Genomic DNA, 24,761 nt, shown 5'->3' on the forward strand with positions numbered 1-24,761 from the left:
AAAATGATATTTTATGATTTCAGGAGAAGTAAAAATTCCATGTAATGGGGTAAAAGATGAAACAACGCTAGTAGATACAGTGTATAATAAAATAAACAATATGCAAAAACAGATTCTGTGGTTGTGTGAAAATAGATTGAGGAAGTATAAACCAGACGTTCTTAGGGACTACAAATGTTTCTTCACCGAGAGTAATTTCTCCATGGCGTACTCGAGGTTTAACTCATCACAGGATGAGCAGTCAAATACAGGGCAAGAAACCATGTCAAATACTGGGCAGGAAACCAGTTCTAATACTGGTAAAGAAGAACCATTTCGAGTCAGACATGACAGTATTGCATTAGACAGGGATGTTTGTAATTCATGGGCAGAAGAAGATCATTGCTGAGTTTTAATTCATCTTAGATTTTTTGAATGACTGAAACTAACTGTGATACATTGACATTGTATGAAAACCATATAGAGGTATCTTTCATTATACTGCCATATGTTGATAAGCAGTTAAAATCTGTGATGTATAATGGTACATTTAGGTTGACCTTGACATTCATTGAATATGTGACAGAAATGTATGATGGCATTTAGCATTCAAGAAAAAATTGCACAAGGTCAGAACAAGAAAATATGTCACTACAAAGTCCACATAATCTTCTATTTTGATATTTTAGAGGATTTGATAATTAAAGAACAAATGTTATTTTATAGATATTGTGTGAAATTTTTTATGAAGTATTCCTCGAACAGCATTTTGTACAGAATAAAAGGATTTTTTATAAACTGCATTTAATTCAAGATTTGATTCATTCAAATGTTTTAAATTTTGGTGCTAGCACTTGAAGAGGTTCACAAAACCTCCATCATCTTGTCATTCGCTCATCCTTGTCACTTGCCAAGAAATAATAAATAGAAATTTAGTTATATAAAAGTGCAATCCGTGATGAAATATTTTTAGCCTATTTCAACTCTTAAGGTAAAATCTTTGTTTAGCTGTTAAATTACAAATGAGAATTATAGATCACATTGACCTTTTTTTTAAAAATTTTTCTGAAAGAATCTGTTATCCAAATATGTTGATGACAATGATTTGTTTGCACCATCTGTATGGAGACACACTAACAATGTGCCAGAGGAATTTCATAAGTACTATAATGAACTTCTTTTTTTTTCCATAGGATCCATCTATGTTTTCTTTTTTTGGACGATATCATAAAATTTCAAGCCTCTAATTACATTAAATTGCGAAATGCTAATGCAGCAGTAGTTAAATGAAACCATAACTCAGAATAAGAAACATTGGCTGTTTATAAATACTTGAATTATACAAGCGGAGAAGTCAGTCGCAGGGATTATGTTTGTGTCTTAAAATACAAGTTTCAGGCTTTAATATGATTATGTTGCCTGACTGTAAATAGTTTTATGTTTTGTTATTATACCTTTTCAAAAATTGGCGCAAATGTATACTTTATTTTTGACGCAAATGATGCTAGGCATTTTGAAAACATTTTTGGCACAAACAGAATTCTCCAAGGACATTGGGGTATATACTATCATATCTTCTCAAAAATCTTTTACTCATATTAATTTTTTTTATTTTATTTGTTTATTTTGTTAATTTGCTGAATAACTTAAGTCTTCAAACTCTTGTATTCTATTGAGTTGGATATTTGCAGGCCAGAAATCTTTCGTTCCATTATTTTAAAGTTGTGCAATTTCCGAATTACATCTGAAATGGTCAACCATTTTTTGCCATTGTACTCGGTTATGGATGTATATGATTATATAGAACATTATTTGTCCTTTGTTATTTCTCATTGGAGTATTATATTTGATTTTTACAGTGCATTCAATTTTAAAGTATTACAAATTATCTCCCTTTTGATGAATATGCTTAGAGTTCGTGTTATGATGGTAGTAAAGACTAATCAGCTCAAAGGCAGAATTCTGTGTTTAGAGGTGTGGTGAGTGGGTGGGAGAGGGAGGGACATGATATGTTTCCTGCTAAATGTTACCTGATAAAATGTTTAATAGAGTGATTATTTAGCATGGATAATATTTCTATCACATAAACATGTTCTTGTTCTGAAAATGGTTAAAAAATTTCATACTGTTCATTGTATATTATTATTATTGTAGCTGATTTAGTGTAATCTCATACATAGCTATGCTGTTAAAAACATGATGTAAAAATGTATTTGAGTCATTTTGAGGGATGATTAATCTTGCCAAATAGAATGTATACCTCATAAAAGTTGATCATCCTCTTCTCAATAGATGACTTAATATTATATTCAGGTATTAGCTTACAATATTATTATTAGCATTTAGTTTATAGATTATCCTTTTAATTATTTGCCAATACATGTACATTTGTTATCATTACATCTTATTTTCTTTATATGAAAAATGATGCATTTCTCATGGAAAATAAGGCTGTAGGAAACATCATATATAATGATGCATTTCTCGTGGAAAAAAGGGCTGTAGGAAACGTCATATATAACGATGCATTTCTCGTGGAAAATAGGGCTGTAGGAAACATCATATATAACAATGCATTTCTGGTGGAAAATAAGGCTGTAGGAAACATCATATATAACGATGCATTTCTCGTGGAAAAAAGGGCTGTAGGAAACGTCATATATAACGATGCATTTCTCGTGGAAAATAGGGCTGTAGGAAACATCATATATAACGATGCATTTCTCGTGGAAAATAGGGCTGTAGGAAACATCATATATAACGATGCATTTCTGGTGGAAAATAGGGCTGTAGGAAACATCATATATAACGATGCATTTCTCATGGAAAATAGGGCTGTAGGAAACATCATATATAACGATGCATTTCTTGTGGAAAATAGGGCTGTAAGAAACATCATATATTCATTCTTATCTTGTACAGGGACTTCAATCTGATATTAGTGTTTCTTTACATAGGAAGAAAGGAAGACATTTGCAATCTCTATATATTATGAATCTCCTATTCCTTATTATATGTGTTAAATTTTTACATATAACTCCCAGATAAACAATTTTATTCACAGTTATGGAGACATTTAGTGCTCTTATTATCATCATGCAACATTAGGTTATTATTTATTACGGAGTAAACATTACATTATAACTTACATTATAATTATGATTTTAAGTATGAAGCATTACCATTATAAGATACAAAAGCTAGTCATAGTAAGGTCCCTACCTATACAGTAATCACTTCTTTTGTCTTTCCATACAGATATCTATATATAAATTGTAATTCAAGTACTAAGTTGTTTTTTTTAAAGTTTACATATTTCATAAAGTTCCTTTAATTTTGAAGTACCTTGGAGGTCTAATGGTAGCGTGCTGGCCTAAAGTGAGGAAGGTCGTGGATTTAATCCCCAGCCGGGTCAAACCAAAGACTTGAAAATAGGTATTTGATGCTTCTTCACTAAGCAGGAGGAAGAGCAAAGATTGGTCAGCCTGCAGTCAGAATAATATGTCTAAGTAGGGTGCCATGTCTACTGTTATCTTGTGAATACCACATTAAACATCCAGCTCAGCATGTCTGTCTAGAACAAAGCAGGGTTCATATTCAAAATACATGAATATGTTCTCATCCTGAATATGCATTTAACTTGCCGTTGGATGCTAAACAATCATTGAAAACTGTTATAGAAAAAATCTGACTGGGGCAAAAATGTTTAGAATATTGAGCTCTACCAATTGTCCATATATGTCAAAACTGTCAGACGACTTCTTATAGGTGTTATTGCCCTTAAATGACAAATTTTACCTTTTTTTTTCATTTTTGTCTACTATTTGCCGAGATAGTAAGTAGACTGTCACTCTTAATAGGAGTGATTGCCCTTAAATGAGGATTTTGTTTACCCTCTTTTGGGTCTTGAGCAAAAACTAAAGAAGATAGAGAGAAACTAAACAGACTAAATGATCAGCAATACAAGATCAACAAAACAGAGATTATTGTCATGAATTCTATTCTCGTCTACAATGTTGGAGAGTGTCCTTTGTTGAATATGCACATAGACAAAGGTGAGCGACACAGGCTCCTCTAGTTTTTTACCAACCATAAAAGAGGATTTCTTCTTTAATTTTTTTCACTCACTAGTAACTAAATTTTCAAGACCTAGTCTTACAAAAGGTGGCAAAGGATTAAGATGAAGTTAAATAATCACCCTTTTATCATTTTTTAAAGAAAATATTTTAATTTATACTGCATTATCTTCATGTTAACTTGAATTCATGAAATTGAATTTATTTTTTTCGAACAACAAAAAAAGCAGTCTTGAATTTACATACATGAATTACTTTTTTCAATCGGAATATAGTCATGATTTTGCCAATCTGGTACATGTACCAAAAAAAGTCATTGTAATATTTTTATTTCTTATTTATTTTTTTAATTTTTTAAAGGTTTTATGTACTTTATATACATAGTAATAATATATACTAATGCTTTATACTGTTATACGTCTCTATCCTTAAAGGTATCTGTACCATATTTAAACATGGTGGGATTTTAATTTCTAAAATTTTTGAAATCACACAAAAAAATATATTCGTTATTGCAAGTTTGCCAAGGGAATCTACTGTATAACAAAGTTATGTTGTATTTTTTTTTTTTACCAATCACATGATTAATTAAGGTAATGATTCCTTAAGTGATAGAGTATTAACTTCTTATTAATAATTGTTTTAAAAAAAATTACTAGTTATGTCTGTTACAGCTTAAGAATTTTATTCTAATGAATAAAATAATGTTTTTAAAGGTGTGTAGTTTTTTTTTGCTTTTATTATTATGCGTTATGCCATTTAGAGTAGTGTTATGATCAGTTAGTATCAAGACTTATTCAACTCCAATACATGCAGTGGAACATTACAGTCAATAAGAACTCTTAATTCAAAACTAAAGTTTAAAGATTGCATACAGATAAATCTTTGATTCAAGTTGAAGGTATTTTTAATTTAAATTATCCAATCAGTGATTTAAAAGATTTTACTAGTCAATCAAACCCTTGCAGATGACTAAAGTTATAGATGCCCCATTTTTCAGACTAAGGATTTTTAGAAATAATTTATGGTGACTGTATACATGTGATTATTTCTTGTGACAACACAACATTCCTGGGACAAACAAACTTCCACAAAATATTACACAGAAAACTTAACTTAGAGCAATGTGAACCTTGAACCTTATCAAAACTGGTTTATTCTTGGGTGCTCTGGAGGAGTAAGAAGTTCCTATTCAACTATTGTTGCTCATGCAAGTAAAAATTTGGTGATAGGTCGCATTCAGGGATGTTATCAATGAGAATAGGAGGACAAGATTATAGCTAAGACAAATGGAAAATGGGACACAGATATACAATGACAGTCAACCAAATCATAATGACAATCGTAAAGCTTTGGAAGAGATTGCCTCAACCTTACCTGGTTCCAAATATTCCTTGTAAGGAGCAATCCTCTGTCAAAGAAATCATGACATAATAGAATTGCTCTGGAATATTGAATTACCCTAAGATGATCCCATATTCAGATGTTTGCTGGAATGTGGTTACATAAAAATTTAGTTCAATCATCTCAAAAGACCCTAATTGTGAATTCCTTGATGTAATTCAAGCTACGAAACTGACCTCACTGTGTCCATGTTACCCTTTATTTTAAGTGTATGTGACAACATAGTCAATACTTTTGTTGGTGGTGGGAGGGCATTATCTTATATAGAGGAACGTGAAGTTAAAGATTAATGTCTGGTTTTTGTTCTCTTCGAGAAGTCCCTGTATGAAATCTGTTTACGAATAAATAAACGAACAGGTTGGAAAGAATATTGATTGAATGATTGATTGATTGATTGATAGATTGATGATTGCTTTACGCCTCATCTGCGCAAATGCCATATCGCGGCGACCGGGAAGAATTAGAGCATTAATTGTCCCCATAGGAATACTGTATGTCTCCTGAAACACATCCGTTAAGTTTACAAGACCTGTTAATAGAAACATCAATCATCAAGATGACAAGTCTGATATTACTCAGACGTCTGATAGCCTCTTTTGAGGACTGGTTGGACCTTAATCTTAGATTGCTTTTGCGTCCGATACTGCCGGTAATGGGGGACTGATAGGGACCCACTGTTCCCGTAAATAGGAAAACTAATCGAAATCGATCATCTCTTTTGTCTCAATAAGTGAAGAAAACTAGTTTGAAGGGTAGATTAGTCAAAATCTTACAAGAAACATGTAATGTTGTTTCAAACTACAAATAAAATGGTCACGCTCAGTCTGATGTTAATCCCAGAAAACACCATGCAGACCCAATGATTGAACAATCATAAAATATTGGACAAGTATATATGATATACGGATTTGTAGTTCCATTGGAAGATATATAAGTGTCTATAGAAAAAAACCAGCAAATTTAACAGATATCAGATCGTCTAGACGACACTGTACAAACAGGAACATTATAAAAGTCTTTAAGGAATGACTGTAATATTTTTTTTCTGTCTATTGGAAATAACATCAAAAATGTGGTGCACACTGAATACTAGTAACCCGCGTATTTAAAAGTGTGCACCACATTTTTGAGGTTATTTCCAATAGACAGAAAAAATATTACAGTCATTCCTTATAATTTAATTCTAAATTCCGTTTTAAGGAGTAAATCATGAAAAAACGTTGATGACGTCACGGTCACAAGACAAAATTATGTCTATGAGCTGATAGACAAAAAACATTCAGCCAATCAGAAGACGTTTTACATCCAAAATTAAATAATTAGGCAATGATACTATATACCAATAAGATGAAATGCTATCATATTGACAAATGTTTCGGCACAACAAATGGCTTTCGTCAGGGTCAACCCTTTTGTTAATTGAAAAATGCTGTCTAGAATCACATGAGTTTTTGGTGTTTTAAAGAGCTCTTCACAGGTGACTTTGTAAATCATCGAGAAAAACATTTTGACGTGACTGTGTATTTAGACATCCTAAGGTATCAAAAGGTAGTAATACATGTAAATATTTTGACTTGGATGGAGAGTTGTCTCATTGGCACCCATATCACATCTTCTTATGTCTATCTAATAACTGATGGACATTTACAAACTAAAACTGTTTTTCTTTCTGTTGGTGCCATTTGGATTAATATAAAAATAAGATTGCCAATGAGGCAAATAAAGCACTCAGTTCAGATCTATCAAAAATCTTTCCCGATTCTCCTGGGTTTCTTGCAGTGAAAAGTGATCAATTTATCTAATCACCGGTTGACAGAGGCTGCTCTGAAAATATTTCTGTCCATTACCAGTCCCATTCAGTAATGAGACCAAATTGTCATTGGGGATGAACATTGCATTCATGCAATAACAATCCTAATTGGCTTGCTTGATAGTTATCAATTTTCCAGAGAATGCTAGTCGTTTCGTAACCTGGTCGTTTCGTAACTAGGTCAATTCGTAAGTTTCATACCTGGTGTAATTATACATGGTTTTAAAGTGTGTCTCTATTAGTTTTGTCTTAATTAAACAGTTAAAGACAATATATATAAATTAATTCACTAGTTTCGTCTCTGGAAGTGTATATCTCTTTGAAATGTCTATATATTGAAGCCAGAATAAATTTCTTGTGTTTTTTTCATATAATACAGGAAATCATTTGAATAAACTCAAAGTAATTTATTTATCACAGTTCTGCATACCTAATATATTCTTTATTTAAAAATGATCAAAGTGTGCATCAAATAATAACAATATTGTAATAATTTTAAAACTATCAAATCAGAGACATATATATATATATATGTTTCTGATCAAATAATAACAATATTGTAATAATTTAAAACTGTTTTAAATTATTTAATTCTTTGCTAATTGGTGATTATGCCTGGTGTTGAACCTTAATGGTAATATGACAGCTATTGACAGGTGATTATAAGTAATAAAGTATCAAGTGATTAAGTAGAGGATTAAAAATGGCACACGACCTACTGGTAAAAAAAATAATTATTTTCTACTTTTTTTTTCACTTTGACATGCAATTGCATAACCGTCCTCCTTTTTCACCCGGGATTGGGACGCTGCGTTGGCGGAGTTCAAGTTTTTTTCTTTTTTTTTTTAGTAAATCGTTTTCCTTTAGAACATTAACTTACTCAATTTTTTTTCTTTCTTTGAGATTCATCATTATGTTGTCCTTTGTTACATATGATCAATAAGTCTTTTCATATTTTTAATCGAAATATTTATTCAACATTTCTTCCATAACTTACAACTCATATCAAATGTATAGAATAGAATAGAATAGAATATTTTATTTCCCAAATTACAGGGCCCATAAAGGGCATAAAATCAGATACAATTGATTTACATAATTGGTAACAACAACAATAATAGTCACTTGAAAATATATATTTAGTATATTAGCATTGGTCAGAATCAGAGCCAAAAACCACATATATATTGTGAATAAAAGAATAAAATTACATTATATGCATTCATTCTCAAATCATTTACTTGACTTAGTGTCAATATGCATACCTGATCTCCTTAATTCAAAACAGTCACAAATATAACAGCCCAGTATTTCCATAAGAGTTACATTTTCTTGAGTCAAGAGCCATAAAAATTTAGAAGATTTATTTAAATTTTTAAAATTATAACAATTGTCAGATATGTATTGAAAAAAGTCTTCCCTTTGAGTATCAAAGAGGACATTCTAACAAAAAATGAAGCTCATCTTCAACTTTACCAAGTGAGCAATTTGAACAAAGACGCTCAGATCTTTCTATATATTTTTTTGAATATCTGTCTGTCTCAATTTTTAAAGAGTGAGCACTTATTCTTAATTTACAAATTGACTGTCTTTTTTTAAAATCCTGTAGTTCTAAATATTTTTCTTTTTTAAAACAATTTTTTATAGAAAAATAAGTACCAAGCTTCCCTTTTTCAGAGTTAATTGTTTGATACTTCAGTCTATTCCAAAATGTTAAATAACTTTCACATAGTTTATTTTTAACATACTGACATAAAGAACCAATTGATTGGTCAAAATTTGGTAAATCAATCTCTCTCTGAATATAATCTATACTAGAGTACCATGTATTTACATTAGAAATATGTAATTGTTTACAACATATGAATGCATCAAATAATAATCCTTCTTTCAAACCTTCCAGTCTATGACAATATTTTAACATTGATAAAATTATAGTAAAATAAATAGGAAATCTACCAAGCTCTGACATCACAGCTATGTTACTGGACTTTCTGTTTACACCAAGAATATATTTCATAAATTTGTTATGAGCTTTTTCAGAGGAATCCTGACCAAAAACTTTTTCCAATATATAATCATTATCTTTTTTACATGCAGCTGAATCAGTACGAAACATTCCCCATATTTCACTGCCATATAATAGTACTTATCACTACTTTTGAGACAAAAAAACCCCAGTGCATCGAGCACAAACAACATTATGAACATGCTATCCATGATCATATAATGAACTTTACGATGCCAGATTTACCGAAAACGAGACTCGAACCCAACCTCGAAATTTAGCAGACATATAACTGCTTGTTTAATAGAAATGCACGAAGATGGTTAACTAGTAATCGATGACGAAACTCTTGAATATGTGATACCAATCTGGCAGATTTTGTCTTTTGTCCAAAATCCGCAAGGCTATTGATAACACAGGAAGACCAATTGTTTTTGCGAACGGTCATCCAACTTTAAAGATTTCTCAATTCGTCAACATATTGAAGGTCTACCATTTCATATCACGGGCACATCTGATTACCTTAAGAAATGCAGGCCTTAAATATCCTTCCTGTCGACATAAGACTTGCCTCTGGACTTCACCTCTCCTTCAGATATGTATCACATGCATATAGCATTGATGCATGTTGAGAAGTTTTGGGATCCCAGGAAATGTCCACCTACTGAAGGCTTGGTAAAAATGATTACGATGGAACTGAAGAAAAAAAAAACATCATATTTAATGAATATCATTACCAACAAATCAACAGAACAACAATGGATACAAAATGGCCCTTCTTAAAGATGGAGAACTTGATCTTCTTTCATTGTACCAACATTAAATAAGTGACATACCAAACAACGTTACATTACTGGGTCAGCCAAGTGCTCAACAAAACCTCTTTCCAAACTATCAACATCAACTTTATCAGCAATCAAAGCCCGGCTTCAGAGTTACTGTGAAAGTACCTAATGTAGGGGTGGTAGGAATCAAATGTTGATACTTAAAAAATCCAAAGATCTGTTGGAGTTCATACGTCAATCTAAGATTCGTTCCCGTTGCAATAATATGAATCATGTGACTTTAAACTAGTATTTTCCTTTCTACACTTTTAGAAAGATTGAAAAAATTTGTACTAACATCCCGTTTTAGCAAGTGATAAATGAGGGGGTGGACATCTAAAAAGAGAGGTGGGAGAAAGGGGGGTGGGAAGTAGGAGAAGAGGTGGTGGGAGGTGGGAGGCAAGGGTTGGGAGGTGGGAGAAAGGGGGGTAGGAGATGGGAGAAAAAATAGTTTCTATGTAAAATTAATCTAGAGCCGATTTTATCTTAAAGGGATCATAAATGATCTAAGATTGGTCTTTGATTTTCTTAAACTTTTATACAGCATTTAACATCAGGACATAATTTCATAGAAATTGATCCAATATCCACCCATTTTGGTGTGAATCATATCTCTGGCCTAATTTCGTAGACATTAATCCAATATCCACCCATTTTGGTGCGAATCATATCTCTGGCCTAAACATAGAAGAATTTATAAAAACAAGAAAAAGACTAAAACATTGAAAAGTTCAAAGCAGTCAAAAATAAAATAAAATTACATAAACAACAAATCAAGCTCAAAACAGCAAAACAATTTGTAGTGAATCTTTCATCTATAAAACATTATCACAACCGGAAATATTAGTTCTTGCTGAAGGACTAAACTTTGTTCCAACTACAAAAATATCCATAAAACAAATAATGAAAGATTTCAAAAGAACTGAAAGGAATTTGATACTTTCATTCTTTTTCCTTGAAAATCCAAATATACAGAGTAAAATTCATCCCTTAAAGGAGAAATCAAACTTTCCGGTGCCGGTGTTTGCTGATTACCCCATTGAAAAATACGTTTTCTATACGAAAATGGAATTATCTAGATATATACCGAAAAACAATTTAACCTTTCACTACAAGAAAGAAATTGCCTCAAGAATCTAAAACACGATGAAAATATCATCATTCACAACGCGGATAAAAACAATGTAACAGTCATTTAAATCTTACCGACTAACTCAAAGAAGGTGAAAACAATTGAATGATTAAATACGTTATGAACAAATACAAGAGATAATTCTTAGAAACACTCAGAAAAAAATATATGAAGTAATTTACAAAATGAAAGAAGAAAACTGTATTGATAAAATATCTTTCAAATATACTAAAAATGAACAAAACTATGTAAAAACACCTCTTGCATACTTCCTCCCTAAAATTCACAAACTGGACAGAGAAATTTTACAAAACATTGAAAACGAAAACAATCAAATAACAACTATAAATGTCCCGGGTAGACCAATTATATCACAGTGTAATGGACCGCTTGAAAGAATGGGGAAGATATTTAGATTATATATTTCTTACTTCCCTTAGTAAAAAACACAAAAAAACGTACATTTCTGACACAGGTGACTTAGTGAGAAATATTGAAAACTACATTTGATAATAATGTACTACTTGTTACATATGATATAACATCACTATATACCAATATCAGATTTGAGGAAATCACACACGCTTTACAAAAACCGCTTGATAAACATGAAGAAATTCAATATCCTATAACAAAAGCTAACAATAAATTTATGCTTGAAATAACAAAACTCATCCTTTCCAATAATGAATTTACCTTTCACCATGTTCACGGAAATTCATATCGACAAATTATTGGAGCATCAATGGGAGCAACAGCTTCCTCTGAAATATGTGACATTGCTATTTACAACCACATAAAGTCAATCCTTGAAAACTCTCTAATCAAGTTATGAAAAAAAGAATGAGAGCTAGATGACGGACTACTGGTTGTAAACGCAAAAGTGTCTAAAATTGATTTCCTGTTTGAAAATCCAAATAAACAACACGACATGCTAAATTTCACTTATGAATGCAATAATCTAGACCTTGAAATCCTCAAAGGTGAACGCTTCGAAAATACTGGTGTTTTAGACCTGAAATGCTTTACAAAGAATACCAAAAAATTCCAATTTCTTCATAAAAACTCAAACCACCCCATTTCAAACTTTAAATGCTTTATTAAAGGCGTAGGTACTCGTATATTTAGAAACATCAACACTGAAAGTGAATTTCAAAACAGAAAAAACCCTATTTATTGCAAAACTATTAATTAGAGGATATAAACTGAAATTGGTAAAACAAATTCTATCAAAAATCAAATTCCAAGACAGACAATATAGATTAAAGAAAAAGAACAAAGTTGAAAATAAATGTAATGTATCATTCATTATATAATAATTACATTACATGTATATTTCATTATAATACGTTATTTTGATTGGCTAACAGCAATCTCGCGTCATTCTGAAATTAACCTTCATTTCAAAATGAAATGTAACATTCATGATGACACGAGCTTCCACAATAAAGTGCACAGGTTAAAAAAAAAAAGAAAAACTCGATAGAAATCGTGTTTTCATGATCCTAGCAAAAAAATGTAATTATAAGTATTGAATGCTTCTTTTGGTAATTTTATAGGGTTGTAAAAGCGTTGACCGTGCTTCATACAAAATGTACTTCGGTCAACGCATTTACATCAAAATAAATTTACAAAGTTCCTAATTATCATACTCAAGCATTTATAACTTAAAAAAGTATTCAGGAAATACTGGCATCTTATTAAACAGACTCTACAATAGGTGCCAGATTCCATAAAAATTTATCAATAGGATTCAAAAGAAATAGAACATTGGTAAATTAGTGAAACCAACTATAAAATAATTTGTATAGGCCTCACAGTTTCTACTAAATATTTAACCGTGCAGAACTAATTAATGACCATCATGTAAACCACACATGTACACTGATATTCTTATGACAAACTTTCTTACCATCATGACCATGGAACACTTAATCAACATAAAATTTTATTGAAATATAGTTCGAAAAAAAAAAAAAAAAACGAAATTCAAATTTAATTAACAAATTAAAAATAATAATAAATGATAAAAAAAAATATTCAAAAAAATTAAAACAGTAATAAAAAAGAATTAAATGGAAAAAAAACAAAAGGGGTGGTCTCATATGAAGGTTTCCATGGAATTATCTAAATTCCGAAAAAAAAACCCGAAACATTGCGTACAGAACACAGTATCAATGTAAGGCCAGAGATATGATTGGCACCAAAATGGATGGATATTGGATCAATTTCTGTGAAAGTATATTTAATAGGTACAATTAAACAATGGTCGAAAAATTGATGATATAGGGTGGGAGGTGGGAGACTGGGGGAGGGAGGTGGGAGAGGGTACCCCCTGTCCACCCCTTCATAAATCATTCATCGTAAAATCTACCATAATTTAACCAAAAATTCTTTGAAACCGACATAATTTAGATTTATTGACAAAATATTTAGTACATTTGGGGATACGTTTTCAACGAACAACCGTGCTCGTGTTCTTGTCGACCTTTTTTCTTCATTCATATGAGGCTTACTTCTGACACCGGAGTTTCTCATACAGAACAGAAGCTAGCATTAAAGTTTAAATTCATGTTCCGCTATATAGATGATGTCATCCCACTATATAATTCAAAGTTTGACAAGGCGCTGTCAGTATCTCTTAGATACTTATGAACTTTTAACGTCTCCTTTATATCTTCTGCCTATTTTCTTAATCTGCCTTATATATTGACTTACATCTAGAAATTGGCAATGAGGGTCGGTTGAGAACAAAAGTTTACGACAAAAGAAATGAGTTTAGCTTTCCCAATTGTGAACTGTCCATTTGTATGTGGTAATACTCCAACAGCACTTGCACAAGGAGTATATATCCCCCAATTGATACGATATTCTTAAGTTAAAGTCATCCCTCGACAGTTTTACGGACATCCTGCACACTGTGCTAAAAGCATGCCGTATAGACAAGCGCAGTGTCAAGCGAATTCTGTTCTAACCACACGGGCACTTGTCTCAGAATTTTTTTTCCCTATATACCTTAATATAACACATATTAAGGTATATAGGGGGAAAAATGCTGAGACAAGTGCCTGTGGTTTTAACCCAGAAACAAAAGTCGACTGAGTCACACGAAACCCACGTGTAGGGACGGGGTTATAAAGGCTAAGACTATTCAGCATGTGTTTAATAAGCCGAGAGTATCAAGCCAACATCGAGTGGTATAAATTTATGTTATTTGCCTTTTAACAATGGTTATAAATACACTGGAGAAGTAAATCCGATTATACATAACTTGTCCTACCCGTAATCGATTTTATAATTATTTTAATCTTGGGGGACATTCAACAGTCAAATAATCTCATCAGTTTCAACGAATCACAATACTACACGTGTAATAGACTGGATAATTTTAAATCATACAATAGTGTGTGTTAAGTATAAAATTTGTATATAACCAACCACGCTTGCTTAGCTCTTTAAAACCATGGATTGGTGCATCATGAGGGATTTTATTTTGACACTCTCCCTGTGGAACGTCTGCACGTGTACCGATTTTGCTGGAGCTTCTGTGAATGAGGCCGAGGATGAAAAGGAAGGTGTTATAAATTTAAGAACACCTAGTCTGAGTGATGAAGAGGCTCACAGTTTACACATGCCAGCAGGACTCAAGTGTGACGGATGTTTAGTCGTGGCATATCAGGTATTCTAGTCACCAGAGACATACAGTTGATGTTTCTGTTTACACTAAGGCAGGGACTTTATACTAACTGTCGGGGGAAAAGGGGAGGGGGAGATTTTGAAAATAAATAACTTGGGTCGGTAAAGTACTGAATAAATAAATTTCTTTGCATAAGACAGGATGCAAATGAATATTCGTTGTTCAACACAAAGTGCAGGAAACAATGTGTATTTGTAACACTAACAGCCACTATGTTCCGTCAGTTACTTTGTTCCGGCGGAACTTTTCAACTAGTTATTTCGTTCCGATGGAACTTTCCAACTAGTTGTTTTATTCCGAGTGCAGTCGAAAAGTTCCGGAAAAAAGTAGCTAGTTGAAAAGTCCCGGAACAATGTAGCTAGTTGAATATTTCTGGCGGAACAGAACAACTAGTTACATCGTTCCGAATATACCATATTTCGTCCTTTTTGTAGAAAGAGGGGGAAGAATGAGTATCAGTATATATAAGAGCAAATCATTAATTTACAAGAATACCCAACGCACTGAAAGGGGTTTCTTTGGGGACAAATATGCAAAATTTAAGTTGTATTTCATAGCTCACATAAAACGGAATAAGTTGCATTATCATGCAAATTTAGTATTCATAGTACCCTCAAGAGAGGAAAGAGTACGTGGTTCTTTGCCTCAATTCTCCGAATGGAACTTTGTGACTGGTTGATAAGTTCCGTTGGAACTTTTGGGCTAGTTTGTTAGTTCCGGTTTTGACTAATTTGGCAAAAAGGAACTTTCTAACTAGTTGATATGTTCCGTTGGAACTTTTCAACTAGTCACTTTGTTCCGGTGGAACTTTTAAACCAGAGGAAGAACAAAGTACAAATGTAACTAGTTAATAAGTTCCTCGGGAACTTTTCGGCTAGTAAGTTCTTAAAATCCGCCCGGAACTTTCCAACATCGGAACAAATGAGCATTTACATATTCAAGATAAAAGGCATGAATTTGACAGATACAATAAATTACAATGACACAGATATAGCACTAGACATAGTTTATAGACACTAAAATGATTTACATGTTTACTAAAAATTATAATTTAAAAAATAAAATTATGAACATTGTCATGATATTTTGATAATATGAATAGACTAGATTAAATATTGGGTGAAATTTAAATTGACTAGATTTTCACTGTAGCCTTAGGATGACCTACAAAAGTTATTGAAACTTATTTCAAGTGGGGTGTACAAATTTTTCACCCACCAAAGCTGCCAAAAAATAAGCATAGGTAGCATCAGATGAAAAATTATCAATCCAGAAAAAAATGCTTCTGTTCCCTCCGCCCAGAATATTAAATGATTGTCCTCTTTTTCATACAGGCGACGTTGTATTTCTTTTATGAATGTACCTGATGATGATCATTATTTGATTTCATGCCATATGAACATATATTCAAATGTTCGATCAATTTATACACCTATTCTATGTGCCGTCCCCACCAAAAATAAATTGTCACTAAAAAGTTCATCAAAAATTTTCAAAATTTGACTCTGGACACTTGTCTTTAGATATTGAAAAGGCTTCTGTCTAAGTTAAAAAATCCTCAAATGTTGGACAAAGTTATTTACAAATATATGTATAAAAAAAACTTTAATCACAGACTGTATCTATAGCAATTATATTTAATTGGTACATTTTACAATAAAGACAATATTCAAAGATCTTATAAACTTGTATATATAGTGTTAAATTTATAACCTTTAACATGTTTAAGAATAATTTTATTCAAAGGTTCACTAATTTTACATTTGTACATGGATCATATTTAAATATGCAGTCTCAATAAACAACATTACCATATTATTTTTTTTATGTGAAATCCCATTTGTAATAAGGTTTCTACAGGTACAGCTAAATTTCCCAAACCAGATCTTTGTATAGATCAATGAAAGAATTTAATTAGTAAAGGTTTTTTACTTTAATCATTGTTAATTTAAGTAATTTGTGGTAACCAAATCCCTGACCTAATAGCTTACAAGTTAAATTCAAGTTTTAAGTATTTACTGGCCATGGATAATCCAAGAATTCTTGAATAAAGAATGTTTTTAATATTTTTAAAAATGTCTCGTGTACAAAGTATTATTTATTATGTTCAGTTGTCTTGGTTACGTCAAATTTTATGTGATACAAATGTAAATTCAGTGTAAAGGCCTCAAGTGAGAATATAAGTGTTTGTACTGAAAATTGACCGAGCTTACCCATGAGAAATAAAGAATATGACTATATATGTATACAAGTGTTATTATCCAAAAGTCTACAAACTGAAATGAGAGAAGATTGATTGTTGGTTGCTTTTTGTCCAGAGGCAAATGTTTCGTGCATGTTAGGATGTGAAAAAATTAACAATAAATGCAGTAGGCAAAATTAAAGGTACATGTAGGTTCTGCAAATGAAAGTAACACTTATAAATTTCATGAATCTATAGTACCTTTCTGGAATTACCTGCACCAGGAATGCTCAGACCTAATTAAACATTTGAAAGCCAATGATGTGTATTAAACATGTTGAAATACGAAAAAATCTTAGGACCTAAATACTAGTAATAGTATATGAAACCCAAAAAGTATAGCCAAATTTATCTATTATCAACTTTGCTTGAGGGAGTTCACCTGCATATTGAGTATATATACAGTCAGAGCTCTGACATAAACAAGTCAGAATTGAAAGACTTATGGAAGTCAGAATATTAGATGTCATGAGTTACCTACCATCATTTTTATACCCAACGCAACGAGTTGCGGAGGGTATAATGTTTTTGACCCGTCCGTCCGACAGTCCGTCAGTCCTATTTCTTGTCATCGCAACTCCTCACAAACCACACAACAGAATTTCACGAAACCTTTTTAGATAATAAGGACATACTATGTAGTTGTGCATATCAACAGGAAATTACGATTCATTTTTTTTTTCTAGGAGTTGCGCCCCTTTGAACTTTTTTACTTTAATGTACTACTGCAACAGTTTGTCATCGCAACTCCTCTCAAACCACACTACAGAATTTCATGAAACCTTTTCAGATAATAAGGACATACTACGTAGATGTGCTTTTCGACAGGAAATTACGATTCAATTTTTTTCTCCAGGAGTTCCGCCCCTTTGAACTTATTTGCCCAATATACTACTGCAACCTTTTGTCATCGCAACTCCTCTCAAACCACACAACAGAAATTCAAGAAACCTTTTTAGATAATAAGGACATACTACGTAGATGTGCATATCAACAGGAAATTACGATTCAATTTTTTTTCCAGGAGTTACGCCCCTTTGAACTTATTTGCCCAATATACTACTGCAACCTTTTGTCATCGCAACTCCTCTCAAACCACACGACAGAATTTCATGAAACCTTTTCAGATAATAAGGACATACTACGTAGATTTGCATATCGACAGGAAATTACGATTCAATTTTTTTTCCAGGAGTTACGCCCCTTTGAACTTATTTGCCCAATATACTACTGCAACCTTTTGTCATCGCAACTCCTCTCAAACCACACAACAGAATTTCATGAAACTGTGTAGATAATAAGGACATACTATGTAGATGTGCATATTGACAGGAAATTATGATTCATTTTTTTTTTCTGATACAATTTTTTTTTCTTACACTTATTTTATTTCTCCAATGACAATGTGGGGACGTGGGTATGTGAGCGGGCTCACTAAGGTTCTTTAATTAAACATAAACTGACTTCTATAAGTTAAATGCCATTTTTTCTCTTAACCAAAAATTTGAAATTTTGACTTTTACAAGAAAAAAGACCACCTTATAAAATGCCAATCTTTCTAGACCATCATCATCAACTGAGCATCTACATGACAATGTTTAAAAATACCTTCCACAAACACTTTTTATCAACAAAAAATATGAATTGGAGCCTAAAAAATAAGAAGTCATGTGAAATTAACCATCTTATGTAAGTATGTTTTTCTGATAGATAAAATATTGTGAAAAATGTTATGTATAATTTTTGAAATAGATTTACTTGAAAACCAGCATGAAAAGATAGATTTTGATATTGTAAAGCATCATACAAATATTCCTGGTTATTTATTGAGTATTAGAGATTTGCTACAACTCTTTAAAATAAACTACTGAAAACTTCACATTCCACAGAACAGAATATGACCTGAAGAAGTCTGACACATTCTGACTTTTATTAAGTCTAAAAATGCATTATAACTCCTTTGTAAAAATACATAATCTGACTTGCACATGTCTTCTGGCTTGTTTATGACAGAGCTGTGACTGATATATATATATATAAAGTGCCTAGAAAATTGACCTAACAATGTTAAAGAAGATCTGATTCTTTACTTCCTCCCTGAGCAGGGCTGGAACCTGTACTTTTCACTTCTCACTTCTACGACAACACCGTCTATCATTGCGCTGACCCCTTATCCCCTCCTCTAACTATAGCTGATAAAATCGGCTTTCATTTAGGGAGTTGTTACCTTCTTGTAGGTATTAAACAAGGACATCTAACACAATACACAAAGTATATTTGAGTATACAGGAGTGATCATCTACTCATCTGTTCAGTATAATTACCATGATTACAAGATGCTATTCTATTTTATATTTTATCCAACGCAATCATAGGTTTATACTGAATAAAATTAGTTAGTTAGTTAGTTAGTTACTTAGAAACATAAGATTAATGATATGATTTATCCATGGGGAACTTTTGGAAGGTAGAGCTTGTCCCTTTGACGAGGATGAAGGACTGAAATATGAAAGCAGATGAGCAGCACATATTCTGCTTACTGCTTCAAAAACAATTACAATTATATTGCTATGAAGTAGGATACATTAAAGAAGGAAAGAAGCCTGTGTGTTCTGTTAATCTTTTAATTTGCTTCAAGATAGTTTAAATGTTATTCTTTTCTTGTCATTAAAGCTTGCAAGTGGGTTTAGCAAAGCTGAACGTGGACGACCTAAAAGACTTACAGAATCAGAAATCTTCGATGTAACAGATACTGTGTGTGGTCGTAATGGGTTTGATCAGTAAGTATATTTAAACATGTTCTTTTTGCTTTTATAAACAATAAATAGGATCCGACACAAATTGTTGCAAGCCAACTAAGTTAGGAATCTCTAGTCAGTCCTTTGTCTATCATTTGAATTATGTTTTTGACCCAATCCCCTCTTGGTACACCGATTTATCTTTTTCTACTTTTGTGCTACTTATACACTTAAAGATCTTCTATGAAACATGGGAAATGACACCACGTTTTATGCTGTCTGGTGAAAGTTCAGACTAAAATTTTTGTATTAATATAAAAACAAAATTAAGATGTTTATCATGATCAAGATTTAAAAAAGTTAATCAGAATTATTTGTTATCTACACTTGCTATCTGCTGTTCAACATACCCAGCTGAAGTCTGAATAGACAAACGTAACATAACTTATGGTCTGTAGTCTACACAAGACTTTAAAACAATGATAAAACTCATCATGCAGTAAGTTTTTTTGTAAAGTCAGTTTATATGGTTTACATACATGTAAAGATGTTAATATTTGCTCATCATGATGATTCTATACAATACTGTTTTGTGTATGTAGATATGGTGTTAAAGAATTGAAAGGAAAGAAACATTTATCTGGTCCAGGAATGCCAGCTAATGACTCCCCTGGTATAATGCAGGGTGGTGGTAAATGGCCTACAAGGTAAATACAGCATGATGTTTGTGTGTGTAGGGGAGGGGGTCACTTTTTGAAAGAAAAGCAAGGTAGTGAAAATGACATGAAATAGAAGTTTAGTTTCCAAATGGAACAAATATTCTGAAATATTATTTCCACTGGAATCCGAACAGAATAAAGGGTAAAGAATGTTTGTTCCAAGAGGAACAAGTATTATGGCATTGTTTATAAAAAAGTTACCTGGGGAACTCCTGTTAGGCAGAACAAATATACATTGATAAAAACACAGCTACAATGTAGTGAGCTTTGAAATAGCTTTCAAGGTAAAAAAATGTATTTGAAGACCGGGGATCTATGGTTTTTGTCTAGAGAAGGTGAAGGTACAACAGCTCTGCTTATCAGCTAATGCTTATGTTCCAATGTAAGAAACTGCTTTTATAATGTAGTGTAGATGGCCTGCAAGGTCAGGATGACTACAATTATTGTGTTGGTGCATCAGTCAAATGGATGTCTCTACATAAGAACCTCCAGATGACATAGCTCTGAAACTGGTATAATATAATGTAATGTAGATGGTCTTCAGGGGAAAGGCGAATGCAGTAGGATGTTTTTAGTCAGATGATCGAGTGTGGGGCAAAATGGTTGTTTAGTTTTACAGGGGGGTTGTGGGTAGCCAACTCTTGACAAATGAAGGTTGATATTTTGTTGGGAGGTGTTGGTAAGTGCTAAAACAGCCTGCAATATAAAAACTGTTGCAATATTATAATAGAAAAACAAAGGATATGGGGTATCCATCCAGGACACAAAATCAGTAAATGCACAACAAAAAAACATACAAAAAGCAAAGGAACACTGCAAGTTTAAGATGGCCCCTAGCACTGTCTTATGTTGGAGATTATGGGGATATCTCGGAGCTAGAAATACTAGCTTTAAAGTCCATGGTATAATGGTATAAAATATGGTGTTAGTAGATGACCTTTAAAGTAAAGAAGTATCCAAGAGGGTAGTATGTGCATTTTGATATGCTCATGTATTTCAAACCAATATGGTCATGAGAGGCAGATTTTGAGTATGTTTGTTAGACAGACATAATGTTTTGTCTGGTTTTCTGTTTGATTCAGCAGTTATAAATTATCTTTCATGGGAGTCAAAACAAAAAGATGATTTTTGAAAATTTGAGCAAATTCATCTAGAATAGTCAGTTAATTTATGAAAAAGAAAAAATAATAAAGCAAATGTTTTAATGATCTTTTTCTGACATACTGGACTTTGCACTTGTGTAAACACTCAATAGGAAATAATGTTTTAACTTCTTTTAAGTGTACAATGACTCTACTTTCAGATTACAAGCTATGTGTTCTAACTATATAGGAGAACTTGGAGAAGAGGAAGTATATGATGCGTACAGAGAAGACAAAACATTAGTTAAACCTCTGTGTTATGATAAAGGAATGTTTGGTTTGTGTTCTGATCAAAAAGAGAAGGATGAATTGTAGAGACTACAAATCAATAGAACTTTTAACAACAATCCAGGAAAAGGTTACACGTTTTGTTTTATTTCAAATCGAGGTTGGTTTGGAAAAAAAGAAGATGCAAATGGTATACAAATCTCTCCACATGGTCCAAAGAAAATATTGAAAATATCAGCCTGGAAAGCTGTTCAACATTTTAAATAATCATTGGATTAAAAAATATTCAGTTTTTCTATTGTCATAATCATTTTATGAAAAGAGAATGTGTATTGTCAAAAGCTTTAAATTGAATTGTTTATATTTTTGTTATTTTTATTTGTTGAAAAGGCAAGCAAGGATCTGAACATTATAGTTTTCTTATACATTGTTTTTTAGCCATGATTGACAAAGGAATTTGAACTGTTTTATTCCTTTACTCATGCAATTTAATTTCAGGTAGACTGACATTTCAACCATTGTTATGCATGACAAACTGATTCAGAAAGTGCATATCAATCATCTAAAACAGTAACAACATTATGCTCAATACTTTGTACAAAACCTAACAATGGTTTATTTATAGAAGGATATGCTTTCTCTTGCCATTATAGTGAGTGATAGCTACATGTATAGAAAGCATGATAGTATAGTGTTAAACAAATGTTTCCAAATTATTGTTTGCCTTAAAGTTAGATTTTTAGAGTTTTGTATTTGAATTAGTGTTTTTAAATGAATTGTTAATATTTTTTCATTGTTGTTTTAAAATTGATTTTAAATTACTTCATGTCTGTTTTTCAAGAATAAAAGAAGCTAGTAATTTTTTTCTTAGCAAAACCAGATATTTCATGATTTTTTTTTACAAAATTAAAATAAGGAGGTGTGGTAGACAATCATTCATCAACCAGAGACTTATGGATGAGGATGGAAACACTTTAAATAAGGTCTGTATTTATTTATACAGATTCAGATAACATTATAAACATTTGATACAAGTTGTATATTATTTTGAATTTAAACTGTTCAAATTGTACTAAATTCCCATAATATTGTTAATGAATCAGAAGTTCAATAAACTTTTTACTGAACATAATAATATTGTATATATAGTGTCTAATTTTACAATAATGCATAATAATTTATTCCATTTAAATCATATATTCATATAGAATGTAAATGTTGATGTTCTAAAAAAGGGAGATAACTTAAGCAATGTATGTCAGTTCTCCAGGAAAACTACCAAAACTTTTATTTTTAAGACTAAGTTACATTTAATCACTTGGCAAAGGTGATTTTTTTTCTTAAAAATTCAGATACTGTATTTTTGTATGCAAAAGAGTCAAATTGTACATTGAGATACTATAGCATTGGTCATTAACTGCTGTGTGCCTTTATAACCCACCTTTATATTGTAACTTGTTATTTATCTTGTTTCTATTTTGTATTGTTTACAATAAAATTATTCAGTTTTGTTGTGTTTGTCTGCTACTTGTACTCTAGAAGAATCGTGATTGTCAGTTACAATATTGGATGAAACCAGATTACCTTTATACATTAAAAGAACTATTATTGTTTGTTACAATATTGGATGAAACCAGAGTACCTATATAAACCAGTAGGACCAAAACAGTCAGTTACAAAATTGGATGAAACCAGATTACTTTTATACACTAGTCAACTCATGATTGTCAGTTAAAACATTGGCTGAAATAAAAAATATTATACACTAGTACAAATATGACAGTCAATTGCAATTTTGGATGAAACCAGAGTGCCTTTATACGCTATTAGACTCATGATACTTTGTTAAAATATTAGATTAAATTAGAATATCACATTTACTTAAAATTATCAATGATCCATGTAAATGACATCAAAATCCAAAGAAACCGTGCAAGACAAACATACACATTGCAATCATTCCATACACCATATGTAGTTGACCAATTGCTTATTGTATCTGAGAAAAACTTAACATTGACCCATGGACCATAGGAATGAGGTCAAATTTAGATGAAACCTGCCAGATGGACACGTAGACCTTACAATTATTGTTTACACTAAATGTAGTTGACCTACTGCTAATAGTATCTGAGAAACTGACCTAATCAGGAAAACTAAACTTTGATCACTGATTTATGAAATGAGATTTATATACCTGGCACACAGACATGGAAGACCTTGTAAGAATCTCATATACCAAATATATTTATCCTTTTACTCATAAGTGAGGAATTTACATGAAATTTTTAAAGTTTTTTTAAAGCAGTCACAGCACCATGAAAATGAGGTCACATATGACAGAAGGAAACTTCTTAAAAGAAGAGATGAAGCAACCAGGTCTTCTAACTACTGAAATATAAAGCATCAGACAAATAGCTTACACTACATCTGCAGGATTAGCAGCTCTATGTCTCACATTCTACCAGTTCTGTCCTAGCCAGACAATACAAATGGATATAACTAATAGTTTATATAGAAGAGGTATATAACAATCCCTTTCTGGGTATATACAACCATATTTTTATTCTCCTTTGTGTAAAGGTCAAGAATGCTGTGTTCTTCTTTGTGGTCTAATAAAGATATTCAAAATAGTCTCCAGCTGTTTCTGTGTTTCAACTTATAAACAGTTCAACTGATGCTTTTCAAAATTTAAATATGTTGTCACTGGTCACAAAAAGGAGGTCAAATTGGATATTGACAATTTCCACTTTTGTCATTCA

The 24,761-nt window shown here is 31.8% G+C and overlaps 2 protein-coding genes across 7 annotated transcripts in view; both read left to right on the plus strand.

Annotated features, from left to right (window-relative positions):
• The window catches only part of LOC127709374 (caspase recruitment domain-containing protein 14-like), a 66,697-nt gene extending 61,927 nt beyond the window's left edge, over positions 1 to 4,770 (plus strand). For all 6 annotated transcript variants that reach the window (XM_052214869.1, XM_052214871.1, XM_052214873.1 and 3 more), the window contains one exon: positions 24 to 4,770. In XM_052214869.1, coding sequence (XP_052070829.1) covers positions 24 to 388 — 365 coding nt within the window. In that variant the 3' untranslated portion in view covers positions 389 to 4,770. The remainder of the gene's footprint in view (positions 1 to 23) is intronic.
• Positions 4,771 to 14,490: 9,720 nt separating this feature from the next.
• On the plus strand, positions 14,491 to 23,508 carry LOC127709380 (marginal zone B- and B1-cell-specific protein-like). The gene is made up of 4 exons (XM_052214882.1): positions 14,491 to 14,912; positions 19,846 to 19,952; positions 20,513 to 20,617; positions 21,933 to 23,508. The coding sequence occupies exons 1-4, from the start codon at positions 14,697 to 14,699 to the stop codon at positions 22,084 to 22,086; spliced, it is 582 nt and encodes a 193-aa protein (XP_052070842.1). The 5' UTR covers positions 14,491 to 14,696; the 3' UTR covers positions 22,087 to 23,508.
• Positions 23,509 to 24,761: the final 1,253 nt, after the last annotated feature.

The sequence above is a fragment of the Mytilus californianus genome, unplaced genomic scaffold (assembly GCF_021869535.1).
Source record: "Mytilus californianus isolate M0D057914Y unplaced genomic scaffold, xbMytCali1.0.p SCAF_7, whole genome shotgun sequence".
Taxonomy (NCBI): domain Eukaryota; kingdom Metazoa; phylum Mollusca; class Bivalvia; order Mytilida; family Mytilidae; genus Mytilus; species Mytilus californianus.

Excerpts from the sequence above, each read along its gene's own strand:
- LOC127709380 (XM_052214882.1), top strand. The coding sequence starts at position 14,697 with ATGGATTGGTGCATCATGAGGGATTTTATTTTGACACTCTCCCTGTGG. Across the intron at positions 19,953-20,512 it reads GGTCGTAATGGGTTTGATCA|ATATGGTGTTAAAGAATTGA; the intron begins GTAAGTATATTT and ends TTGTGTATGTAG. Across the intron at positions 20,618-21,932 it reads GGTGGTAAATGGCCTACAAG|ATTACAAGCTATGTGTTCTA; the intron begins GTAAATACAGCA and ends CTCTACTTTCAG.